General features: G+C 43.7%; 1 protein-coding gene across 5 annotated transcripts in view; it reads right to left on the bottom strand.

Annotated features, from left to right (window-relative positions):
- milt (trafficking kinesin-binding protein milt) overlaps nucleotides 1–23,694 on the bottom strand; it is a 249,712-nt gene that overhangs the window by 175,170 nt on the left and 50,848 nt on the right. For all 5 annotated transcript variants that reach the window (XM_071690412.1, XM_071690410.1, XM_071690411.1 and 2 more), the window contains one exon: nucleotides 21,419–21,520. In XM_071690412.1, the coding sequence (XP_071546513.1) occupies nucleotides 21,419–21,520 (102 nt within the window). The remainder of the gene's footprint in view (nucleotides 1–21,418; nucleotides 21,521–23,694) is intronic.

Here is a 23,694-nt window from a genome sequence, read left to right on the forward strand (position 1 = left end):
TTACACCACTCACACCACACTTACACCACACACACCACAATTACGCCACACACACCACAATTGCACCACACACACCACAATTACACCACACACACCACAATTACACCACACACACTACAATTACACCACACTTACACCACACACACCACAATTACACCACACACACCACACACAATACAATTACACCACACACACCACACTTACACCACACACACCACAATTACACCACACACACTACAATTACACCACACACACCACACTTACACCACACACACCTTACTTACACCACACACACCACACGCACCACAATTACACCACACACACCACAATTACACCACACACACCACACTTACACCACACACACCACAATTACACCACATACCACAATTACACCACACACACCACACTTACACCACATGTACACCACACACACCACAATTACACCACACACACCACACTTACACCACACACACCACACGTACACCACACACACCACACGTACACCACACACACCACACTTACATCACACACACCACACTTACATCACACCCACCACACATACACAACACACACCACAATTACGCCACACACACCACACTTACACCACACACACCACACTTACACCACACACACCACAATTACATCACACACACCACAATTACAACACACACACAACACGTACACCACACACACCACAATTACACCACACTTACACCACACACACCACACTTACACCACACACACCACAATTACACCACACACACCACAATTACACTACACACACCACACTTACACCACACACACCACAATTACACCACACACACTACACTTACACCACACACACTACAATTACACCACACTTACACCACACACACCACACTTACACCACACACACCACAATTACACCACACACACTACAATTACACCACACACACCACACTTACACCACACACACCATACTTACACCACACACACCACACGCACCACAATTACACCACACACACCACAATTACACCACACACACCACACTTACACCACACACACCACAATTACACCACACATACCACAATTACACCACACACACCACACTTACACCACACGCACCACAATTACACCACACACACCACAATTACACCACACACACACACGTACACCACACACACCACAGTTACACCACACATACCACAATTATACCACACACACCACACTTACACCACACACACCACACGTACACCACACACACCACACTTACACCACACACACCACACTTACACCACACTTATACCACACACACCACACTTACATCACACTTACATCACACACACCACACTTACATCACACACACCACACTTACACCACACACACCACACTTACACCACACACACCACACACCACACTTACATCACACACACCACACTTACACCACACTTACAGCACACACACACACCACACTTACACCATACACACAGCACACTTACCACACACACACACACACCACACACACACACACACACACACACACACTGTTGATGTCACGTGAAAGGTGAGGGTGTAGGTAACATGCCAGTGTCTCAACAGAAAAGTGTATGAAGGTGTGTGAATGAAGTCATTTCTTGGTCTCGTACAGGCGCTACATGGAAAACACGGAAATAAAAGACAATATGATACATGCAAGAGACAATACAAATGCCCATCCCGGTACGGTTCCTGAACAGCAATGCACATCCAACAACAGCTAACGGTAATACCATGAACACAATGACGAACCAACAGGTAGGAGGTGTGTCAGACCAGACCTTACAGGCAGAAGACAACCCGTGTTGCAGGTAAACCTCCCACTCTCGTCCTTCCACCAGACTTTCACCCACGCTCTCCCAAGATCACGACCTTGCAAGCAGCCACACCGGATATTAGCAGGAACTGGATGTTGTCGTGAACAAGGCAGGAAGCGCTCAACATCTTCACTCACACGATTAATCTCACATCTTCCCACGTGTACGTACATAGGAACGTTTTGATAGAATCTAAAGTTTATCAAACTGTCGTGAACTACAAGTGACCAAATATTCTAGATATTCCTCAGTCGTTGTTATCGGTCAACTGACGGTGGTATCGCCTAACTGATAACTATCTATATTCTGGCGAGTGTCAGTCTGACACCACAATCCTGCCATGCTTTCCACCTCAACCTTTGCAAAGAAACATTTTTGACAAAAGTTTTTGAAAAGAATCATAACTTTTCCTGAAATATATTGATCAAGGTCTAATTATTTTCCTCAAGTAATGTTTCATCAGTTTGTTCCAACTATCATCAAGAAATATGTTCTTCCCCTTTGTCTGTTTACAAACCCTCTCCAACTGGTACCAACTTTCGTTATCACAAATCAAGAATGTCCTCTTCACCTTCCACGAGCCATGTATGGATTGTGAGTTTCCGTGGCTTGAAATATAATAATGGGTGAGGATCTCATACCCATGTTGGTTCTCATACCCATGTTGGATCTCATACCCATGTTGGATCTCAAACCCATGTTGGATCCCATACCCATGTTGGATCCCATGCCCATGTTGGATCCCATACCCATGTTGGACCTCATACCCATGTTGGACCTCATACCCATGTTGGACCTGATACCAACGTTGGTTCTCATACCCATGTTGAACCTCATACCAATGTTGGTTCTCATATCCATGTTGGTTCTCATAACAATGTTGGTTCTCATTCATACATGTTATGAAGATCAGTTATTTTTCTCACCACACCTGTACCGAATTCATTATTTGTCACCTTCACATAGTTTGCATAACTTGCTTCTCTTACTTCTTCCGGTTTGGCCCAATGTTGAATTTCCCTTTCTTTCATTTTTTCCTTTATATATCGTATTCATACCAAACCTCGACCTTTATATGTCGTATTCATACCAAACCTCGACCTTTATATATCGTATTCATACCAAACCTCGACCTTTATATATCGTATTCATACCAAACCTCGACCTTTATATGTCGTATTCATACCAAACCTCGACCTTTATATATCGTATTCATACCAAACCTCGACCTTTATATGTCGTATTCATACCAAACCTCGACCTTTATATGTCGTATTCATACCAAACCTCGACCTTTATATGTCGTATTCATACCAAATCTCGACCTTTATATGTAGTATTCATACCAAACCTCGACCTTTATATGTCGTATTCATACCAAACCTCGACCTTTATATGTCGTATTCATACCAAACCTCGACCTTTATATATCGTATTCATACCAAACCTCGACCTTTATATGTCGTATTCATACCAAACCTCGACCTTTATATGTCGTATTCATACCAAACCTCGACCTTTATATGTAGTATTCATACCAAACCTCGACCTTTATATGTCGTATTCATACCAAACCTCGACCATTATCCTTTATGCTTAAACAAGACCACATCCTCAGCACTTCATCACTTCTTATCATCGAAAAAAATCTTTGTATGAAACTGTAAACTGATACGTCCTGTTCTGATTCCTGCAAATCGTGTGATTTTTCTTGTCTTAGCTTCCTTCTTCCTTCTGCGTACTGATGCCCTACCCTCTGTACCCTGGTGCCCTGCCTACCACATATTGGTGCCCTGTCTACCACATATTGGTGCCCTGTCTACCACATACCTCCTCCCACTATGTCAGGTACAATCACACACTAAACTCTCGTAAGTCGTGACTAACAACGTTGACCAGCTGTATAACACGTCATACTTCCTGACCATCATCCATCATTCCCTAAATCATGAAAAAAAATAGACAAACAAAAAATGTCTGAGAACCAAGAAATGGTAGAGGGTCGATAAGCCGAGGTTGAGGATGTGTGGGCCGCTCTGGTATGCCACAGTCACAAAATCCGGGCATGAGTAATCAGGAAACGGCGGGATTATAATCAGCTCTACAATCTGTGATAATCTGGGGGCGAGGGAGGGAGTGGCCTTGCTGCAAAATCCAGTATCTAGGGTGAGGGAGGAAGGATTAGTAGCGAGGGATGTGCACGTCGCCGGCACAAGTGGTAAGTTAGCAGGACTAAGCCGTACCAAAACCAGGGACCGCGGCACACCACAAGTCTTGGACATGACAACATACTTGGCAACACTGCCTGGCGAGGGAAGCACACACAAATACTGGTGCTTGGCAGCCCCCCCCCCCCCCCCCCCCCCCTCTAAGTACACCGCCGGCTTCCATTTACAAGTAAGCTGACTATCAGTGGCAACTAATGTGAACAAAAATTGGGGTTCCTCGTGTGTTGATCAGCCAGAAAACTGGATGACGTCCAGTGCGACCCACAGCATCTGCAGGAGCCATGCATGATGCTGGCGGCTGTCCTCCGGCAGCGACAGCTGAGTTGGTTACGTGGGTCACACATCACACGGAGATGGACGAGCCACGCCAATCTAAACTTAATCTCCAACAACCAACCTACACCGTGTACTAGTGACAGTTCCTCCATGGAATATTAATATTACTAAGAAGAAACCTTGCCCTTCTGTGGCGGAGGGGTTCACAAGAGAATAAAATCTTCGAAAGTTATTTGAATTTGCATTGTACGTAGTTAATGTAACGGTATCTTCCATATATATGGAAGACTACGCTTGTGGACTGAAATCCAGCAGCCTAACAATCTCAAAGGCTCTACGGAGGAGGGTGGATGTGTTAACGATGAAATATTTGAGGACTATATGTGGTGTGAGGTGGTTTGATCGAGTAAGTAATGAAAGGGTAAGAGAGATGTGTGGTAATAAAAAGAGTGTGGTTGAGAGAATAGAAGAGGGCTCTGAACTAGTCTGGACACATGGAGAGAATGAGTGAGGAAAGATCGACAAAGAGAATATATGTGTCAGAGGTGGAGGAGCAAGGAGAAAAGGGAGACCAAATTGGAGGTGGCAGGATGGAATGGTAAAGATTTTGACTGATCAGGGCCTGAACATACAGGAGGGTGAGAGGCATGCAAGGAATAGAATGAATTGGATCGATGTGGTATACTGGGGTCGAGTTGCTATCAATGGACTGATCCAGGGCATGTGAAACGTCTGGGGTAAACCATGGAAAGGTTTGTGGGGCCTGGATGTGGATAGGGAGCTGTGGTTTCGGTGTATTACACATGACAGCTGGAGAATGGATATGTGCAGATGCGACCTTTCCTTGTCTGTTCCTGGAGCTACTCCGCTAACACGGGAAATGGCGATAAAGTATGGAAAACGCACTCTAAAAAAAGAAACAAAGACCCTTAAACTGTAGGGGATAATTAGGTAAACATCTTGGTGTTCAACCCAGTGTTTACTGAAGACAAACATAACAAGAATTTACATAAACACTTAAGCTCTCTCTCTCTCTCTCTCTCTCTCTCTCTCTCTCTCTCTCTCTCTCTCTCTCTCTCTCTCTCTCTGTCACACACACACACACACAAATGCGCGCGCGCTCCGACTTTCTAGTGAGCGGCTCCGCTGCCCCCTGGCGACAGGAACCGAAGTTTTCTCTGCCCCACACCCAACACACAGCTCCTACCGACTGTCTTCTCAACAACATATCAACTTTCGCAATACATTATCCTTCAAGACAACGCTGCCTTCACTACCGTCTTAATAACAAACAAATCCTCTCCTACTACACAGTGTTTCCACCGGCTGCAGGAGACGTACTGAGAAGGCAAACGGCAGTAACGTGGCTTGTGTGGAGTAACCTGACGTCCTTCTGAGGTACGTCACTCAACATGGATAGTGTCATTAGGAACTTCTCAAGGTATTGTTAAACAAATATCTGCTCTCCTGAAAACCTAACAAACTATGAAGATAAACTAACCTAACCCAACCTACCTCATCAAGTTAACATGCAACTGTGGCCACTTTCCTAGCAACTACGGCCAGTCATTGCCACTATGGTCATGGTCCTAGGAATTAAGGTCACGGTTCTAGCAACTAGGAACTTTGGCCAAGGTCCAAGCCACTATTTTTCACGTTGAAGGCTTCAGTCACGGACAAAGGCCCACATCAAGTCCGTGGTCTTGAAAGAAATATAAAAAGATTAATCAAAGGGAAAAAGAAGAGACGAATTAAAAGAAAAGAGAAAAGTGAAAGTATTTACGAATGTTGTAGGAAGTGATTAACCTGTCTTTTAAAATGTGCCAGGTCATAGTTAATGGGAAAGACATGAGAAGGTAGATAATTCCAAAGCTTCGAGGTGTAAGGAAAGAAACAGTTAACAAAACGGCCCACCCTTAAGTTTCCAACGGCCACACAGCAATCATGTGATGCAGCAGCTTGTCTAGTTGTGTGGTCTACCTAGTGGTGGAGGCACACATCAGCTAGCTCATGGGAACATAAAACCAAAGCAATACCTGCCGAGGAAGGAAAGTGAACCAACATTACGGTGCAGGGTAAGTGGGTCAAGTTTAGAAGCTAGCCTGGGAGAGCTGATAAAGTCGGACGGCTTTCGACTCAACTGTCAAGCAAGGATGCAGAGGAAGAAACACCCTAGATGTGAGAGCAGCACTCCATACTAGGACTGATCACAAGAAAAGAAATTTTGACATCTAAACAGGACTTCCAGTTTCTCAGAGGCAGAAGCTATTTCCGTATCGTGGAGTTTCCAAGGTAGTGTGGATGTCACAGTAATACTAAGTAAGTTCACTGAGTCAAGAGGTGGAATTATAGAACCGTCAAAGAAGAGAGGAAAGTCCTGAGGAATATTCGATAGGGAGATGGGTGGAAACTGGGTCTTGGGGAATTAAACTATATATTGTCTACTACAAAGAGATATCCTGCCTAAGTCAGAGTTTACTGAGGAATTGTGTCGAGACGAGATGTAGATCGGAAGAAAGAAGGAGGAGCAGAACTGAAGTGTGTGGATCAATGCAGTGTTGAGTCGTCAGCGTTTGAGAGCATTTGGATATTCATAGAAGAAAGAAAATTGTTGGTCATGGTCCCAGCAATAATGACTACGGTCCTAGGAACTATAGTCACGGTCCGAGGAACTATGTCACCACTAAAGATCAAACATGAGCAAAACCCTTCAGAAAACTGAAGCCAGGTGGAGCATGTCTCAATAAAGGGGCAGGAGTCAAGTGATGACCCATGAGAGCCATCTAGGCTCCTGCCAAAGCTGCTGTGATGGTTACCTCCTAGTACACCAAACAAGTACGTCATACGTACTAACTCATGTAATTTCTCGAAAATAAACAAAACAAAAAAATAATGAGAGGAGGTTCGAACCCACGCATCTGGCCCTCACATCCCCTGACGTCATCACCGGCCTTTGTGCACGTGCAAGCGATCTTTTTCTTTTTCCATCCCACTCTGCGCCAACCTGGCAAAATGCTGCACTGACTGCGCCAGAGGTAAGCCGGCTCATGCACACACACACACACACACACAGGCAAGGACTGCAGGTCAGACTACTGACAACTGAGGTTCGGAAAAGATCATATGAATGATTGTCCACAGAAAACGAATTACTCCAGTAAGAGACAACATGGCCTTAGGGAAGATCATGTGTTACAAATCTTTTCGATCTCCACGAGAGTGTGAGCTGTTTTAAACATAAGGTAAGGCTGGGTGGACTGTCTGCATCCTGACTGCCAGAAAGCGTTTGGCACTGTACCACATGGGCGGCTGATTAAGAAACTAGATCACCAGGTAGGAACAAGGGAGAAATTACTTAGTTACTTGGGTGGATGGGAGATCATGTAGAGCAAGGGAACAATGGACACACATCAGAGAAGCCTTAGGTCGAGGTCACCATCGGAGTATCATAGCGTTCCCTTCTGGGACCGTTAAATTGCCCACAGCCATCGAAAAACCTACACCTGTATACATCCCCCTGTCTATGTGATACCTATCACCCATCCTCCTGCCCATATCACCCATCCTCCTGCCCATATTATACAAATCAAGAGTCAGTAAAGTCCATCATGTAGAATCTAAGTATACAATAAGGCTAAAAAAAAAATTACATCTTTAAAAGGTCGGCAAAAATACATCAATCTGTCTGGTGATATGTGGCACGCCTCCCAACAGCCGTCAGCAAGAACATTAACAGCGGCCACACCACACACGTACCGTATACAACCACACATTAACAGCGGCCACACCACACACGTACCGTATACAACCACACATTAACAGCGGCCACACCACACACGTACCGTATACAACCACACATTAACAGCGGCCACACCACACACGTACCGTATACAACCACACATTAACAGCGGCCACACCACACACGTACCGTATACAACCACACATTAACAGCGGCCACACCACACACGTACCGTATACAACCACACATTAACAGCGGCCACACCACACACGTACCGTATACAACCACACATTAACAGCGGCCACACCACACACGTACCGTATACAACCACACATTAACAGCGGCCACACCACACACGTACCGTATACAACCACACATTAACAGCGGCCACACCACACACGTACCGTATACAACCACACATTAACAGCGGCCACACCACACACGTACCGTATACAACCACACATTAACAGCGGCCACACCACACACGTACCGTATACAACCACACATTCACTCTAGCGGCCAGAGGCATCTCCTTGTCCATCATTCATCATGAAGTATCAGACTAAATATAAAACAGACGATTGTTCCAGAAGGTAAGGGAGGTGGGGAAATGTCTGGAACAGTGAACATAAAGGTAATTACTACAGCCGCCTCGGAAGCCCAACATTACCAGTAGTAAAGTGAGGGTCCAGGCTTGGGAGGCGTCCTGCCGCTCGTCCCACAGCTAACCTGGTCGACGTGCTACGGGGTCCAGCCTTGTCTTCCTACATGATTGCAGCTTTATATCCATATAATAATGTACACTGAAACCTTCATAAATTGTACAGAAAACATGGCAGTCAGCCTCAACGTCTAATATCATCTTGTGATGCTCGTAGTTACACTAATGTCCTTCTGATATTTACTACGAGTGGCTCTCACACTACGTACGTGACACATTGTGGAGGAGACTATGGAGCAACAGTGGGCGACATAACGTGCGTACCAGCGTAAGGAAGAGGACGTGGCACAGGTAGCGAGGTGGTCATCCTCCTACAGCAGGTGCAGTGATGGTGGGACGCATGAAGCCAGACCGTCTCCCTGAAGGCAAGATGATAACCTAACCTGACCTTCAGGAACACAACAACCATTGACGTACAACATCATAATCATCCTTTAAAACGGTAGCTGTTTTTCACCAAAGAATCAAATCTTTCACAACCCCCCTCTCTCTCTCTCTCTCTCTCTCTCTCTCTCTCACACACACACACACACACACACATACAAAGATCTTCTCCTTCTAAGATATGGTCACGATCACAATAAAACCATGTCTACCATGATGAGCCCATCTCCAGCATAACATGAAAATCATGACGAGATAATTTCCATCTTCATAATGACCAACAAAAAAAAAAACAATCTTTTTCATGGAGATCACCTTCACGACGAGACTATCTCCACTGCAGCCAGACCATTTCCATCACTGAAACCATCTCCATCATCACCAGCCCATCTCTCTACCCTTGCTTGAGGCCACAGGCAACCACTAACGACCAAAATCGAGGTGCTCTGACACCCGGCCCACAACCTCAGGCTCTTCTGGTGGTACAGACGGAGACTTGAGGAACAGGAGGAGAAGAAAAGGAGGGCCTGTAGGTCAATGACCATAGGTCAGGAGTCACAGGTCAAGGACCACAAGTCAAGAATCCCAGGACAGTGATTGCAGGTCAAGGACCAACTGTAGGGAGTACAAGTCATGCACCACAAATCTGTATCATGAATAAACCATAAATGAAAGAAAGAATTTACACAAGAGTCGTCTGTCTAGAGAAGGATAAAAAATGAAAATGCAAGAAGTAAACAATCTCAATGATATAGATGAAACAGGAATATTGTAGCCAATAAACAATACAGGAAAGGAGATTATGAATACAGTAATAGAAGAGACATCATAAGAAGTGAGAGGAGGAGGAGGGAAACGCTGAGGAAAGGAAGTGAAAAGTGGGTAAAGGAAGCGGGAAGCCTGATGTTACACAAACCGAATCTTCTAACTCGTGAAGCAGAAACTTGTCTCCCTGAGGCACCTCGGTCCCAGGAGCCACTGATGAGCTCTGGTAGGGTTGCTTCAGAGAAAACGTCCTCCAGAGCGAAATGTTCACCAGAAGATATACACGGCCGAGCCATGAGTCAGGTGTCTCCGTCGACTCCTGCAAGTTGATCAGTGTCCTATATGGTAAACAAATGCGTGAAAACGCCACTGTCTGCTTCCACGATGCGCAGGTTGAGCCCTAGAAATGAATCACTGCATTAGGAACAACAACAAAACAGAACGAAGATTGTACCAGCCATCGCTCCACCGCTTCAAATAGAAAACAAATCCCTCTTCAAGATGGCTGAAGGACGACTTCCGGCGGCGGGAACAGGCGCGGGATGGCTCGCTGGTCCTTGGTTCGCCAAGCTTCCGGCGGTAACTAGTTCACGGGCCACAAGGCCACGGACCACGGCACGCAAACCTCCGTCAATTTGGAAAATGTCAAACTGGATTGTTTATGATACAAAAAGTGAAGTTCATCGTGGAGTTAATGACCAGTAAGTTGGTACAAGAAGCACGGTACAGAATACAAACATTTCACTGTAGCGCGAGGCTATGCTCCATTGAGTATTGCAGCATCACATGAATTTCATATGAAGCATTCTTCTGAAGTGATCGTATTAATACGACTATATACATACATACATACATACATACATACATACATACACACACAGCAGTGTCACTTAACATGGACCAGCTGTACTGACAAGTAAGGTGAGGCACGTTAGTCTGCTAGTAACAAAACATCAGAGGGACACTGAGTTAATCCACCCACCATCGCTTCGAACCAGATACACTTTCTTAATCCACCAGCAATTATAAGCAAACTGACTATCTTAATTCACCATCAGTTTAAACCAAACGAAAACAGAATCGTGTACAGGTGTTCCACAGACAATGGTACACACGTCGCTAGAGGACAAGACTGGACGACAACAACGAAACTCACTAAAGAGGAGACTTTTGCTGCTTTGTTTATTGCCAGATGCGTTTCATACACTTCTACTCACCCCACACCAGCTGGGGGGTTTTACGTCCTTACACCTAACTTCCTTCGCTACTGCTGCTCTTGACCCGCCAAGTGGCGTCGTGTCACGTGATGTGCCGATATCAACAGTGTACCAGTGATCACAACAACACAGTCTTCGTAGTGATGTCGGAAAAAGCTGAACGTATCTACATCAACTGCGTTTGGTCAATTAACAAGATCAAGCCAGACTTAACGAGGTTAGGTCAAGTTGGTTCAACTGTTTAGTGGAGTTGAAAGATGCCGTCACAACTAGCTTTAGCAGTCTGGACCAGACACGTCAGCAGTATGTCAGCACTGTGGTCACACACGTCAGCAGTATGTCAGCACTGTGGTCACACACGTCAGCAGTATGACAGCACTCTGGTCACACACGTCAGCAGTATGTCAGCACTGTGGTCACACACGTCAGCAATATGACAGCACTGTGGTCACACACGTCAGCAGTATGTCAGCACTGTGGTCACACACGTCAGCAGTATGTCAGCACTGTGGTCACACATGTCGGGAGTGTTAGCCGTGACCCCGGTGGCTCACATACCACAAGTCAACAGTAGCTCACATCATCAGGGGAGACACAAGAAAGAATATAACAGTCAGTTGATATACAAGGAAGAGACGTAGCTAGGACGCCATTTGGTAAACTTGTTTACCAAATGGCGTCCTATCTACGTCTCTTCCAATATATATGTTTGTGTGTGTGTGTGTGTGTGTGTGTGTGTGTGTGTGTGTGTGTATTCAAAGTTAAGGCAGGTCTCAGTCTCTCCTGGCGTAATATGTTAGATTCTGGCGACAGTGAGATCTGATTAGAGGAAACATGGTTGTCAAGTGTGACCAATTCTATACGAAGTATAGGCAGGATGAACATGTAGTAGTTAGTTTTACAAGACGGTAAGAATTTAATGAATAAGACGGTAAGAATTTAATGAATAAGACGGTAAGAATTTAATGAATAAGACGGTTAGAATTTAATGAATAAGACGGTAAGAATTTAATGAATAAGACGGTAAGAATTTAATGAATAAGACGGTAAGAATTTAATGAATAAGACGGTAAGAATTTAATGAATAAGACGGTAAGAATTTAATGAATAAGACGGTAAGAATTTAATATACAAGAAAATGTAACAGCGGCCCTTGTTAGCAGGGTTAGCAATGTAACAGCGGCCCTTGTTAGCAGGGTTAGCAATGTAACAGCGGCCCTTGTTAGCAGGGTTAGTAATGATGGTGGGTGGTGGTCAACTCTGGCCTCGCTAGTCACGCTGCGAGAGATGATGGTCTAAAGATGTGTTCTTAAGATGGAAGAGTTGGCAGTGTGTCAAATGTTAGAATAACTCAAGTGTAGATGTGGTTTAGTTCTTTTATATCAAGATTGTGACTCTGAGTTACGATGCAATTGTTAAAGACCTGGCGTCGTACATAGCAGCTACGCTTATAGGATTAAATCATTTGTATTATGTAATATTCCACGAATATGGGGAGAATATGACAGCGAAAATGCATCCAATCTGGAAATGTGAAAAACCTGGCCTAATAGACCAAGGAAACTGTACTAATTGTCTCGGTAATTCAACATTTGCCATGCAACATTACGCACCACAGAGCCAGGGTCAGTGTTGGCTCAGCGAGTACCCGAGCAGCACTGAGACGGCTGCAGTGCAGTCTGCCCAGCCTGGAGGGCATAACATGTGTCATAATGCCGGCAGATCGGACCTCGCTCAGGCACGACACTATGTCTTCACTGCGTCAGGCTGCCCCTCCCCGCACGGTTAACATGCCAGTGATCTACTTACAGGGTTACTCATACATTACGTTCCACAACAAGACAGTAAGGGCCAAGAGCCAGCAGGGGTCTAGTGCCACTAACGGGGGAGAGAGAGAGAGAGAGAGAGAGAGAGAGAGAGAGAGAGAGAGAGAGAGAGAGAGAGAGAGAGAGAGAGAAATCTTAGCAATGTGGAGCGGAAAACCGTGACCTGAACCCAGGAGGTACGCAGGAGGACACATGTAGCCCTGTAAGTAATGCACATACAGGTCGCCTGACCTGGGAAACATGAGCCTTCGCTGAGCAAGGACCCCCGCGCACCCGGTCGGCTTACATCATATTTGACGACCATTTTCAACCAGTTAGTGTTCTATCAAATGAACTTTTAACACCAGAGAACAAGCACAGCCGCCAGTAAGTATCGTGCAGTGCGACAGGAAAAACTTCGCAGCTTTTGAGCTGAGCTTTAGTTTAAGTGTAATGTCCATAACTGTGTGACCCTCTTTGAGGAAGATGCCATATGTGTCACAAGTGGAGAGGATAGGGAGACCGGGTGACCAAACTGGAGGTGGAAGATGCCATATGTGTCACAAGTGGAGGGGATAGGGAGACCGGGTGACCAAACTGGAGGTGGAAGATGCCATATGTGTCACAAGTGGAGGGGATAGGGAGACCGGGTGACCAAACTGGAGGTGGAAGAATGGAGTGAAAAAGATTTTGACCGACTGGGGCCTGAACATACAGGACGGTGAAAGGCGTTCACTAAAAAAAGTGAATTGGAATAATGTGCTATATTGGGGTCGACAAGCTGTCAATGGACCGAAGCAGGGCATGCGAAGGGTCTGCGGTAAACCATGGAAAGGTCTGTTGGGCCTGGTTGTGAATTGGGGGCTGTTATTTCGGTACATTACGCATGACAGCTATTAAATATATGTGAGCAGAATTGGCCTTTCTTCGACTGTTCCTGGCGCTATGTCGCTAGCGCGGTAAACGGCGATCTAGTGTGTGTGTGTGTCTGTGTGTGTGTATATATATATATATATATATATATATATATATATATATATATATATATATATATATATATATATACGTTGTTACAAATACACATATATGGCCACACGGCCATATACCTCCCGGGTATATGTAAGCATTTGGAAACTGGTTGTCCTTACCATCCTCAGCTAAATTCATAATTTATTCTTTTTTAACCGATGGATTATACCAGGTGAGGGTGAGCTGGGCGATCTGGTCCAGCATGTTCACCACCGGTGACACGCGCCGTTGCACTCAGTATCTCCAGTTTACCTTCTCTAACTGACCTCCTCTTACCCCTCACAACCACCTAATGTAATATATATATATATATATATATATATATATATATATATATATATATATATATATATATATATATATATATATATATCTTTCTTTTAAACTATTCGCCATTTCCCGCGTTAGCGAGGTAGCGTTAAGAACAGAGGACTGGGCCTTTTTTGGAATATCCTCACCTGGCCCCCTCTGTTCCTTCTTTTGGAAAATTTAAAAAAAAAAAACGAGAGGGGAGGATTTCCAGCCCCCCGCTCCCTCCCCTTTTAGTCGCCTTCTACGACACGCAGGGAATACGTGGGAAGTATTTTTAATCCCCTATCCCTAGGGATATATATATATATCCACCAGAGGCTGGGCCTGGTACCCGTTTTATCGACTAAACCCTTAGAATGGATGAACAGCTAGGCTGACTGTGGACCAACTGCCGCAACCAGGATTCGAACCTATGCGCTTGACCCTGGGCGGCCCGTGAATGCGTCACGGTCAGGAAATATATATATATATATATATATATATATATATATATATATATATATATATATATATATATATATATATATAGAACAGAGAGATGTCCACTCTCCTTACCATAGTACCATCCACCTAACACATCGTCAGCCAAGTATGATCGTCTTATTCATACATTATCAGCCATCCTAAACCTGTATTTCCAAATTTTGGCTGAAGTTGATTCATTAAAATGTTATCACCGTTGATGTTATACTTATCAATACGTTTACTAGATAATTAGTAATTTCTTAAATGACCATGTTCTCCTCGGGCCAATAATCATAGCATTACTCTCATTTCTAACATATCAACGACCCTCAATCGTTTCATATTCATTGACATATTTTCATAATGCAGTTTATCTTTAACAGTGACATGACTTCCTCTTATGAGTCACCAGCTCTTCTATCACTACCTTCGTTCTTCACCTTTAACCAATGTGCAAGTTTTTGTCTCCAATTTAAATGTCTCTTCCCAAGTTCATGTTGGAGCTGCAGGTCCCAGTGTTACGTAAGGCTGACCCGCATCCCAGACCATCTCACGGCGCCGCATGACCCATCACTATCAAGATTTCTTTAGCAAATTATTCCCTTGAAAATCATGTTCCTTGAAAATACATACAACAAAATTTTGCCCTAAAGGTAGGGCTAGCGAGTACCGCTCACCGCTCAAGAAGATCTAAATTTAAGAATAACAAGTCGTGTGTTACATGTTGCCAGTGGACGATGGAATGTGTGGATGAATACTAGCAACGCAAGAGTGGATAATGAAAACTCAGCAAACTGGGCCAGGAAGCGAAACTAGAGAGAGAGAGAGAGAGAGAGAGAGAGAGAGAGAGAGAGAGAGAGAGAGAGAGAGAGAGAGAGAATCATTTACTTTTCTGACATGCTTTTTTCCCTATGATACAAGGGCTGTAATAGGCTTGTAAGATAATATAATACAAGGTTTATCACAAAGCCGTTCGTCCGTCAGGCTTAACCACCTGATCAGGTTAACAATTTACTCTTAAAGATGAAGATGGAGCAAGGCTAGGAGCCAGCATTACCCTCTGACCAGGACTTCACAGTTCATGTCTCAGTCAAAAACAAAATCCCATGAAAAACATAAACGCTTAACAAATAGTAGAAGGAGGGAGGGTGCGTAGTAGAGCAACCAGTGATTACAAGGACGAGCCTTCACTCGGGCAATTGGTAACAACCACACCCAACCTTGAACACTACTACCACGCCACCTTACGACATGGTCACTATACCTACATTAAGCCACATCTAAATTTTAGGGAAATATTTCATGCCTGCACTACAGTACTCACCAGAAGAAAGTGCTGCCTCTAAATTTGGTTCAAACATTTAATACTGTTTCCACAGCATTACATAGCGAAATACTTCACACATTCCTCCATACGATCACTAATTACATATTAATATCCTTGGGCGCGTAACGTTAAACACAGAAGTAACACAGTAGAGACATTACTCATACAACACACACAACACTGTGAACCACTCCTATTGACTCACGCGTTCCTCACTCCTCACTAAGAATGAAAAAAATAAATATCTGACAAGTGGCAACGCTCGCTGCCTCATGCGCGATAACTTCTCATACACTACAATATCATATAACTCTATATCCACATTAGGCTTGTATGAACAATTGTGATGATAATGCTATATCAAATGTGATCAAGTGATGAGCTATGAACAACACTTAGAAATTCAATCAGATTGTAGTCTTAGTGTCGTGGCCAAATACTGTCGGAGCGGCCATCTACCGGCAAATGTATGAAGTACGTTAACAGATGAGAGTCCAGGGAAGACGCCATTGTACAGGGTAGACTCAAAGAGATGACATCTTCAGACAAATATTGTAAATCACGGATGTATGGCAGCAAGAAAGGTGTAATTTTATTAGAATAATATCAGTCTTATTTGCTACACCAGGATTACATTATAGGGGTACAAATGGAAGAGGCTGAGGGTGCGAAAAGAGTAATATAGCATATGCGATTAAATAATGACTTACCCTGTATATCCTAGATGAAAACCAACACTTCACATAGAAATGTATACAAAGAATGGAGAAATAAGGCAAGTGGACGCACACGCACATACGAGTATACATGCAATTATACACAAATACACAGTGTCTAATTGCTTGTACTTCGACTGCTTTTGTAAAACTAACTCTAATTGTGGGTGTTTGGTACTGGCTATTTATATACTAGTCCACGGGCCAGTAACCTACCAACATCCAACCCTTGATGGGCAACCACGTGTGTCACTGGTGCTCTCGGGCAGCCTACAGGTCAACATGTCGACCTGACTCTCTCTCTCTCTCTCTCTCTCTCTCTCTCTCTCTCTCTCTCTCTCTCTCTCTCTCTCTCTCTCTCTCTCTCTCTCCAGCTTCATACTTGGATAACGCCAGATTAAACCCACCATCTCACATGAGAGTCTACCTCCAGTAAATTTGAATGAGGGAGAGATACACACATTAGATATCTTTACCAGTGAACCAGTAACTCACCAGTGACCTAGAGAACCAGTAACTCACCAGTGACCTAGTGAACCAGTAACTCACTTTGTGGGTCTCTCGAGAGGCCTATGTCGGAGCCGTGGTGGCCACAATGTAAACAACATGACACTGACATAATCTTTGGCCAGACCGTTGAAGTCATGACACAACACCAACGCCACACCGGCAAGACTAACTGACCTCCACTGACCGACGTCCGTCACCACAATCACCTTATACCAACCAGTGTTGTACACATACAACAATTGTCCTAGACCTACTACTGTGAATGTCATAAACAAGTGAACAGCTAAGCAAGCGAACAACTTAATCTTCCCATTGTTATGTGTATGTCGTCAACTACTTTATCATTGTAACGTAACCAATGTGAAAATGTTCATCACTTAATGTTCGCTAGTAAACACATGATGTATGTCAACTCACTACTACTACACTTCAACCAGTATGTAACTTTACATCATTTAATGTTCAACTGATCACCACTTAATGTTCAACTGATCACCACTTAATGTTCAACTGATCACCACTTAATGCTCAATTGATCACCATTTAATGTTCAAATGATCACCACTTAATGTTCAACTGATCACCACTTAATGCTCAACTGATCACCACTTAATGCTTAATTGATCACCATTACATGTTCAACTGATCACCACTTAATGTTCAACTGATCACCACTAAATGCTCAACTGATCACCACTAAATGCTCAATTGATCACCACTTAATGTTCAACTGATCACCACTTAATGTTCAACTGATCACCACTTAATGTTCAACTGATCACCACTTAATGTTCAACTGATCACCACTTAATGCTCAATCGATCACCACTTAATGTTCAACTGATCACCACTTAATGTTCAACTGATCACCACTTAATGTTCAACTGATCACCACTTAATGCTCAATTGATCACCACTTAATGCTCAATTGATCACCACTTAATGTTCAACTGATCACTACTTAATGCTCAATTGATCACCACTTAATGCTCAATTGATCACCACTTAATGTTCAACTGATCACCACTTAATGTTCAACTGATCACCACTTAATGTTCAAATGATCACCACTTAATGCTCAACTGATCACCACTTAATGCTCAATTGATCACCTCTTAATGTTCAACTGATCACCATTTAATGTTCAACTGATCACCACTTAATGTTCAACTGATCACCACTTAATGCTCAATTGATCACCACTTAATGCTCAATTGATCACCACTTAATGTTCAACTGATCACCACTTAATGCTCAACTGATCACCACTTAATGTTCAACTGATCACCACTTAATGTTCAACTGATCACCACTTAATGCTCAATTGATCACCACTTAATGTTCAACTGATCACCACTTAATGCTCAATTGATCACCACTTAATGTTCAACTGATCACCACTTAATGCTCAATTGATCACCACTTAATGCTCAATTGATCACCACTTAATGCTCAATTGATCACCACTTAATGTTCAACTGATCACCACTTAATGCTCAATTGATCACCACTTAATGCTCAACTGATCACCACTTAATGTTCAACTGATCACCACTTAATGTTCAAGTGATCACCACTTAATGTTCAAGTGATCACCACTTAATGCTCAATTGATCACCACTTAATGCTCAATTGATCACCACTTAATGCTCAATTGATCACCACTTAATGTTCAACTGATCACCACTTAATGCTCAATTGATCACCACTTCATGCTCAATTGATCACCACTTAATGCTCAATTGTTCACCACTTAATGTTCAACTGATCACCACTTAATGCTCAACTGATCACCACTTAATGCTCAATTGATCACCACTTAATGTTCAACTGATCACCACTTAATGCTCAATTGATCACCACTTAATGTTCAACTGATCACCACTTAATGTTCAACTGATCACCACTTAATGCTCAATTGATCACCACTTAATGTTCAATTGATCACCACTTAATGCTCAATTGATCACCACTTAATGTTCAACTGATCACCACTTAATGCTCAATTGATCACCACTAAATGTTCAACTGATCACCACTTAATGCTCAATTGATCACCACTTAATGTTTCAAATGAAGGAAAAACTAAGCCGACCATGATTGGCACTGGTGAAGAGCCACACTAAAGGAAAAAGTTCACCAGGAAAACCATTCAAGTTCTATATAAGTGAAAAGACGATAAAGACGAGTAGTAACAGAGAAAGTGGAAGTGGTAATACTGTTACGCCCAGGAAGACTGTCAGCCACATGTGTGGCAGTCGGTGTAACTGGCACCTCCCTCATCCCTCACAAGTGCCATGACGTCACTTCTTTGTCATGCACTATATGAGGCGGCCGCACCCGACCCACCCAGAGACCCACATGCTGCTGCAGGCCCCTCAGCCTACAGTGGTATGGTCCCAGGACTCAGATTTTCTATGTTGAGATAAAGATCGAGACATTATCATCGTAATCTAACCAGGAAGGTTAGATCATTGACAAATTGTCATCAAGTCGAGGATTTCCCATATAAAGTGGACGACTTCAGCTGCACGAGGCAGTGTAGCAGCGGCGGGGAGGTCGCAGCTCTGCTGTTGGCATCATTACCTGCCCAACACAACACTCCGGTCTCACTGCTGTACACAACCATCGTCCTCTCCTCCCCATTATCCTGTACTTCCCCCTCATCCCATCGCCCTCTAAACCTCAACATTCTAGGCTGCTCCAAACAACCCTTCCCAACATCAGAACATCTTAGGAAGATTCTCATCAAGAGAGGCTGTGGTGCGCATGCTGGCCACTCATCTCTCATGTTCATACTCATTATCATCATTCCTATTCATCATGCTGGTATCTTTACTGTTCTCTGTCCCATTACAATCCATGAAAATCATTAAGGATGATCATATTTCCTTGTTAATCAAATATAATGATTATCATCTGTTCTTCGTCATCAGTTTATCTTCATTCTTTACCCTCACCAGACATTTGTTACGGATCCTCTAATCATTCACTGACAAATTATATTCTAACTGAAGCTAAAAAAAACTCAAATTATTTTTATCATTTGATTTTGTTTCATTAAACTACAATAGACACTAAGCTGGGAAACTGTCTCATTCGTAGCAAAAGCAACCAAGTAAATAACATGACCCACATCAACCAATCTGGATGATCAAGTTTTCCTGGAAATGAAGGTAAATATTGTACACCTGTGGTCCAATGTACAGAGACCTGCAACCGTACACCTGTGGTCCAATGTACAGAGACCTGTAACTGTACACCTGTGGTCCAATGTACAGAGACCTGTAACTGTACACCTGTGGTCCAATGTACAGAGACCTGTAACTGTACACCTGTGGTAGAGTTAAAATTTTCATCCCAATATATTTCCTTTTGTGTGTTCATTAACTTAACGCCACATCTTATCGTTGAAAAAGGCTTTGCTGATATCGTATGTTTCCCAGACATTTACCACCAAGCCTGGTCCTCCTCTCTGCTCCCTCCCTAGTGTGTGCAGCCTTTATGGGCCTTGCTCTAGCCTGATACTCGTAGCAGACGGTAGTACCCGGTAAGCCTGCAGCCAAATGTTCCTTACTGACACTGAACTGTTGAAGTGAGACTCAGGATGAACTTGTTTATGACCAAGTTAACCTCCCAGACAGTATTTATGACCAAGTTAACCTTCCCAGACGTGTTTATGACTAAGTTAACCTTCCCAGACACTATTTATGACCAAGGTCACCTTCCCAGACGCTATTCATAACCAATGTCACCTTCCCAGACACTATTTATGACCAAAGTCACCTTCCCAGACAGTATTTATGACCAAGTTAACCTTCCCAGACGTGTTTATGACTAAGTTAACCTTCCCAGACAGTATTTATGACCAAGGTCACCTTCCCAGACACTATTTATGACCAAAGTCACCTTCCCAGATAGTATTTATGACCAAGGTCACCTTCCCAGATAGTATTTATGACCAAGGTCACCTTCCCAGACAGTGTTTATGACCACAAACCTCTGGCAGGTCACTAGTGACAACACTCAGGACATGACAACACCACGGCCCGCGGCGGGAGAGCGGGCCTCTGCGGTCGGAAGGTTACTTACCGAAGTAGGCTAGCGCTCCCTCGGCCTGTTCGGGACTGAGAGCCTCGGCTTCCTCCTCCTTCAGCGCCGGGAAGGTCACGCCCCAGTCAGCGTTGTCGTAACCTGAGGGACAGCCAAGGTAGACAACTGTAAGTCAGTTACAGGAAATCTCTGAATAAACACAACAAACATCTTCAAGGATAAACTTTGGTCATAAGGAAAAGAACAAGTACAACTATATCTAATGTTCTCCCTTTATATATGGTATATGAAAACACACACACACACACACACACACATACACACGTGAACACATAGACAGACTGACACATATTGGAAAAACACACAAACACACACACATACATACATATACACATGAATGCCCACATACATGTATGTGTGTCTGTGTGTGTATGTGTGTATGTGTGTGTGTATGTGTGTGTGTGTATGTGTGTGTGTGTGTGTGTGTGTGTGTGTGTGTGTGTGTATGTGTGTGTGTCCGTGTGTGTGTGTGTGTGTGTATGTGTGTGTGTCCGTGTGTGTGTGTGTGTGTGTGTGTGTGTGTGTGTGTGTATGTGTGTGTGTCCGTGTGTGTGTGTGTGTGTGTGTGTGTGTGTGTGTGTGTGTGTGTGTGTGTGTGTGTGTGTGTGTGTGTGTGTATGTGTGTGTGTCCGTGTGTGTGTGTGTGTGTGTGTGTGTGTGTGTGTATGTGTGTGTGTGTATGTGTGTGTGTGTGTGTGTGTGTGTGTGTGTGTGTGTGTGTGTGTATGTGTGTGTGTCCGTGTGTGTGTGTGTGTGTGTGTGTGTGTGTGTGTGTGTGTGTGTGTGTGTGTGTGTGTGTGTGTGTGTGTGCGCGCGTGTGTATGTGTGTGTGTGTGTGTGTGTGTGTGTGTGTGTGTGTGTGTGTGTGTGTGTGTGTGTGTGTGTGTGTGTGTGTGTGTGTGTGTGTGTGTGTTAATGCAATACAAACAAATACACTTACAACAGTATTGTGTACAGGTACATGATCTCAACCATATCCTGAACACTGCAGGAAATTAAGTGATCTCAGTTACAACTTGTGCAACCCAGAGAAACTGAAATAACAACTGACCACTATTTCTTGACGGGAAGTTTTGCCATGATGGAAGCTATATAGATACTCTCATATTAGTGTGATAAGACTAGGAAGGCTGACGGATGATTAAGAGAAAAACTTGCAAACAGTTTACGTTAATAAGGCGGCGCAAATACAGCCAGCCCTGCACTTGAGGCGAAATATTAATAGTTTATTCTTCAACGTATCTACAGCACTTCCTTCACTCACTTGAACACTGAGTTATTTCATATATCTGTAAACCTTTTAAAGTAAAGGTAGTTCGCCTCATCTGGGTTAAAATGTTGGCACATGAGTTTGTGTGTAATATTACGAGTGAAAGTAATGGCATCAAGCCTTATGTACCCACACAAACACAAGTTCTCAAAGCCTTTCATAATCGTGAATGTCCTATGTATGACGTCATCTCTTAACCCTCTCTTTTCAAAGCTAAACAGATGAGAGTCGTGTGGTTGGCTCACATGAGACATGTTCCTCACAGATGAGAGTCGTGTGGTGGCTCACATGAGACATGTTCCTCACAGATGAGAGTCGTGTGGTTGGCTCACATGAGACATGTTCCTCACAGATGAGAGTCGTGTGGTGGCTCACATGAGACATGTTCCTTAATCCGTGAATCATCTCAGTGTCAACAGCTGGACGCTGTACTCCCTCCATCTTGTCTGCCTTTTTTCAAGAAAGGTGAGCAAAACTGAACACAATATTCAAGGTGAAGACGCACCACTGTACTGCAAACAACATAAATTATATCCCTAGACCAACATCGACAGTCCTACCAACATCGACAGTCCTTCCAACATCGACAGTCCTTCCAACGTCGACAGTCCTACCAACATCGACAGTCCTTCCAACGTCGACAGTCCTACCAACATCGACAGTCCTACCAACATCGACAGTCCTACCAACATCGACAGTCCTACCAACATCGACAGTCCTACCAACATCGACAGTCCTACCAACGTCGACAGTCCTACCAACATCGACAGTCCTACCAACGTCGACAGTCCTACCAATGAACTCAAGAATTTGGTTCGCCCTTTTTACTGGCTTTTTGCACTGTTTCCTTAGCTTTAGGTCTCGAAATTTCATTACAGCTGGATCTTCATTCTCATTTATCTTGTGGCATCTTAATAGAACTCATAATATACAAACCAGTTCGTTTAGCTGCATACCAATCCTTCCGTCTATCCTTCCCTGCGTC

Source organism: Panulirus ornatus, chromosome 48, assembly GCF_036320965.1.
Source record: "Panulirus ornatus isolate Po-2019 chromosome 48, ASM3632096v1, whole genome shotgun sequence".
NCBI classification, from domain to species: domain Eukaryota; kingdom Metazoa; phylum Arthropoda; class Malacostraca; order Decapoda; family Palinuridae; genus Panulirus; species Panulirus ornatus.